Source organism: Dioscorea cayenensis, chromosome 2, assembly GCF_009730915.1.
Source record: "Dioscorea cayenensis subsp. rotundata cultivar TDr96_F1 chromosome 2, TDr96_F1_v2_PseudoChromosome.rev07_lg8_w22 25.fasta, whole genome shotgun sequence".
Lineage (NCBI taxonomy): Eukaryota > Viridiplantae > Streptophyta > Magnoliopsida > Dioscoreales > Dioscoreaceae > Dioscorea > Dioscorea cayenensis.
This window is the reverse complement of record NC_052472.1, coordinates 22,009,499-22,014,303: the sequence shown is the minus strand read 5'-3', so window position 1 is coordinate 22,014,303 and position 4,805 is coordinate 22,009,499. Positions and strand designations below refer to the sequence as shown.

General features: G+C 36.8%; 1 protein-coding gene across 1 annotated transcript; it reads right to left on the bottom strand.

Annotated features, from left to right (window-relative positions):
* Nucleotides 1–1,624: 1,624 nt before the first annotated feature.
* LOC120274915 (short-chain dehydrogenase TIC 32, chloroplastic-like) lies at nucleotides 1,625–4,387 on the bottom strand. Its single transcript, XM_039281455.1, has 7 exons — nucleotides 4,110–4,387; nucleotides 3,894–3,973; nucleotides 3,300–3,453; nucleotides 3,112–3,190; nucleotides 2,794–2,878; nucleotides 2,446–2,492; nucleotides 1,625–1,974 (listed from the first exon to the last, which is right to left on the bottom strand). The coding sequence occupies exons 1-7, from the start codon at nucleotides 4,385–4,387 to the stop codon at nucleotides 1,819–1,821; spliced, it is 879 nt and encodes a 292-aa protein (XP_039137389.1). The 3' UTR covers nucleotides 1,625–1,818.
* Between the last annotated feature and the right edge of the window lie 418 nt (nucleotides 4,388–4,805).

Below are 4,805 nucleotides of genomic sequence, written 5' to 3'. Positions count from 1 at the left end.
TTTTTGTCACCTTCTAATATTGCTCATCCTGCCTTTGAGATTTGTCTTCATTTTGATTTCTTATGTGGAAAGCTAACGAGGCTTTTTAGAGATGTTGAGGGATTCTAGTTTGTGAAGAAGGGTGAGTTTCCGGAATTTGATAGATCCAAATCTGAATTACGCCCAATGAATATGAAAGAATGTGGACTAAAGGTATGACCTCCAACTCCAGTCTAATTGGTGTGTGATTAGAACTTGGTGCATGATCAAAATCTAGTCTGGGTAGCCACATGTTTGTACCACTCTTTAGGGGTATAGTGTCACCCACTCTTGATTGACTAGGAAATGGTCCAGTCAAACCCAGATGTGTTTTGCTTGACCATTAATCTAGGTGCATTTTTTTTTTTATTGAAGATAGAGGGCTCTATGAGATTTAAGTTACACATCGCCTCGTGTGCATAGTAAATTTCATCTACAATAGGGTTACCTTTTATTATCTCATAGGAGAAAACAATATTGAAGTCTCCACATATGACCCAAGAGAGCTGGATTAGGCCACTACAAACCCTAGTCTCATCATAGAAAGCTGGTTGAGACGGGGTGTGTACCAAAATCGGTCTAGGCATGCCACTCCTATAAATCTCTAAGTGGAGTGAGTGATCTCAACCAACTTAGATTCTTGAATGCAATACATATCAATGCAGTGGATGTCCAAAATGTCCTTAACTAAAAGCACTTCAGTGGTCTTCCGAGGCCCCTACCATTCCACAAAATTATGTTCATTAAAAGGATGAAGGACCTAGGTAGCAAATTAATTATGAGGTCTCTGCTGGGCCTTTACATGGGATAGAGCAACTAGATTCTAGATGATTGATGAATATGGGATAAACATTCAGACTAATGGTTATGATCATCTTCATGTTCATGCCGCATGGTATACCTTTATAGGGTGGTCCTTTTGTGCCTTTCTTTTTGGTTAACAAGGCATGAGACCCTAATCTATCAGGGGTCATGATAAGTTACTAACCCCGTAAATGTGGTTTGCTAATTCCGTAGGTGGGTTAGCTTCTCGACACCAATTCCGTGGTCTATAACAGAAAAGAGTCACCTTGGTGGCTCAGAGTAATGGCCTCAATGGCTAAAAGTCAGAGTAGTGATCTCCCTGTTGGCACATATGGAACGGATTTTTGGCGCAGATGATGTATATCAACATATGTCACCTGCCCTCACCCTTCGATTCGTCGGGAATCTTGTGTGTATAATGGGGTTGCTGCTGTTGGGAACTTGAAATGGTTGGAACAATGCCAACCATCTCAAGCTCCTGATGATGAAGCTGCAAACAATGCCACACAGCGGCAGGCTTCCAGGTGAGCGGAGCCGGTTGGAACTTGAGAGACAGCTTGTAATCTGTGTTGGAGCCACTAACCGAGGTTGCCCAGAGCTCGCCCGTTCATGACGAAGCACAACCATCTGCTTTGAGGATCGATCTTCCATGGGAGGAGACGGCATGACAGTTGAGAAAATCTAGTGAGAATTAATCCTCCTGGGAGGATTGCAAGCTCACTGCCTGCACGGACAAGGTCCTCTGCTGGACCAAGCTACGGTGGTGGTGTCGAAGCCTGTTGAAGAATGAGTTTAGCTCTTAAACTATAAAATATACCATCAAACAGTCAAATATCAGCTGCATTGCCAGTAAGAAGAAATACAAGACACAGTATTCATTCTTTCATGTAAACCTCACAACACAAACCACTGCACAGACTGACCATAAAATTCTTTATAAAGTTGGTAATGTTTGCAATTATGCAGGAACCTCCACAATCAAGTCAATCAAGTCAATCAAATCATATTCAAGTTGAGTTCCCAAAGCTTCTTCCCCATTTCTGGATCTGCGGCATGAGATTTTAGTTCAGCAACATTTGAGTCCACAAAATATTTCCCAGTGACTCCCTGAACTTGAGGATGCAGTGCGGCATAACATGTCGTCGCAGCTCCCTACAGTTTAAAAAAAAAATCACAGCTGCCATAAAGAAGCACCCAAGAGCAGGATATTGTCTATTGACAATGGTTTTTAAGATTTTGTCGTTCGTAAGAGCATTGATTATCAAGAGCAGGGATTAACAATGCAAAACTTTGCTTCATGAGATAAGTTATACTGAACTGTAAAAAAACAGCTTTACTGTCAATTTTAAACAGTGATGGCTGACATTCACTTGTAAACTAGAAGTTGAAACAAGAGCAAAATGGGATTGATGATGAATGTAAGATATGATTTGGAGAAATTTTCGGTTGTGAAGAGTAATAGGCACATCAATAACCGTGCAATACTCAAACTACCAAGAAATTTATGTATCTACTTCACTTGATATTCATTCAAACAATTTAAACAATATACACTTACCAACATTGAGAAAATTCACATGATTTTTGAAACATCAATAGCTTAAATAGGGACAGCAATCTTACCTGCTGAACATTTTTCAACACATACTTGCCAAGTGTAGTGACAATACCTAGAAAAAGAGAATGAGAATTAATCACAATTTTTTGGTGACACAATACAAAGTATTGTTGCTAAACTCCAGTAAAGAAATTAAAGATGCTAAGTAGTAAGTCGGGTGAGTCTAAATAGGATATATTGCTTACCAAATGGTGTCGGCTTGTCTAAGTATGAACTATACAATGGATACAGTTAGAAATTTCTTCCCTTTGGTTGCTTAATATAAATTTCTTGTTTATTTGTGTGTGCCTCACTAAATATGTCATGCCAAAATAAAACAGTACGATTTTATAAAAAATAAAAAAAGCATTCACCATTCAATATAGGAGAATGCCGATGAATATTAGTTACAATTGGTCCTGGGTGAAGTGAGTTGACAGTCACATTTGCACCTTGCTCCTGTAAATGAGAAAAAATGGAATCCGTTGCCGAGAATATCATGATCAGAGTAAAATGGAGACATGAAAAAGTAAGCATAGCAACACGTTTGACTCAGCATAGGTCATATGCATTTGGAACAACTCATGAATTGATTTCAATAATGTTAAGATGGGATAACGAATAAAATATCTTAGCCAACCATGCACGTTGTGTGTAAATGTATCAGAAAAATATCGAAGGAAAATTAATACCTTCAAAATGCTAGAGAGCTGGTTTGCATGCAATATGTTTGCAAGCTTTGATTGACCATAACTATAGAAAGAATTGTACCTACCAGAAAGCATAATGAAATCATTGAAGACTATTTAAATCATTTAAATGCTTAACAATGAACAGATTAATGAAGATTGAAGAATACATGGCCATATTATTATTATACCCTGATTTATCATTAATTTTGTCAAAACGAATTCCTCCTCGATATGTGTACTTGTATGAATCAGAAGCAACATTTATAATTCTTCCTTCTATGTTACTTTTGTGGGCTGTGGCTTTCATTTTGTCCAACAAAAGCTCTGTTAAAAGAAAAGGACCTGCAAAAGGTGGAATGGATTAGCATAATATGTTTCTTTACAAATATCAAACTAATAAAAATGGCCTACAAAGTAAGGTTTCAGAAATTGTTATGAAAGACAGTTGACAGAGAGCCTACATCTACAAAATCATTAGGTCAGATGTAATTTACAAATTCTACAACACTCCTCCAGTTAATAAAAGCTATTAGATATGTAAGAGTCTTTTGAAAATTATTTAAATCTATACACAAATCTGTTATAAAATGAGTAAGTCATTGGGAAGAAGAGGAATTGATAAAAAGAAATAGCACAATTACACTGATTAATAATTGGGATAGCTGACTGTTATTTGTGTCTTCAATGGCAAAGCATATTTGAAAATAGGAGTAGGAAAATTGATATGCCCTAAATTCAAATCCTCAAAATACAACATTAAGCATCAGATATATAATTCGTACCAATATGGTTTGTGGCAAAAATCAGCTCTATGCCATCTTGAGAAAGCTCGAATGGAACAAAACCGATTCCCGCATTGTTTCTACAAATAAACATATAGAACTTATCATCAAAACTGTATAATGAATATGCTAGATTTAATATAGAGATATAAATTGATGCAAATCCACAACATTCAGCTGGTAGGCTAAACTTATTTGATTTGCAAATGTCCTTACATGAGAATATTCAATGGCAGGCCTGCTGAATTGAAATCTGCTGCAAACTTTCTGACCGATGCATTTGAGCTGAGGTCCAACTCCATGACATCCACTTTGGCGGTAGGGATTTTGCTCAATATAGCTTCTTTAACAGCATTACCAGCAGACATATTCCTGACACCCATAATCACATGGACACCACGCAATGCAAGTACCCGTGAAGTTTCAACACCAATACCACTCGACGCTCCTGCATAAGGATGAGAACAGACCAAATTAATGAAACACAAAAGCATTAGAAAAATAAACAAAATAGGCATACAAAAAAGAAATGCCAATTTATTGAACATGGATCACCCAGCTTTATGAATTTGAGTAAAAAGGCCAATTTTTGTTTAACTGTTCTACACTACATATATATCCCACATGTGCTGCCGTTTATTCATTGTCTTCTCAAAAAGTTGACAAGCCCAGCAGGTGTTAAATCCAATAGAAGCACGCAATAAGGAAAGAGTTACAGTAGAATCCATTCCAATTAATTTTAGACAAAATAAAACAAATAAAAGAATTAGACAGACATGTTATCTTTTTAAGTATCCAAAAAAACCCCAAGTTATTCGTCCACAGAGCATAATGTTCAAATCTTTGGATAGAAAATGATAAATAAAGTCTACATAGGTATAAAATAATTCTGAAAGAGAATTCTTTTAATAA

Bases quoted from the DNA above. Each gene is read 5' to 3' on its own strand.
- LOC120274915 (XM_039281455.1), bottom strand. From the start codon at position 4,387: ATGCTTTTGTGTTTCATTAATTTGGTCTGTTCTCATCCTTATGCAGGA. The intron at 3,454-3,893 runs GTACGAATTATA...CACCTTTTGCAG, and splicing joins TTTTGCCACAAACCATATTG to GTCCTTTTCTTTTAACAGAG. The intron at 1,975-2,445 runs GTAAGATTGCTG...TTTAAACTGTAG, and splicing joins TGTTGAAAAATGTTCAGCAG to GGAGCTGCGACGACATGTTA.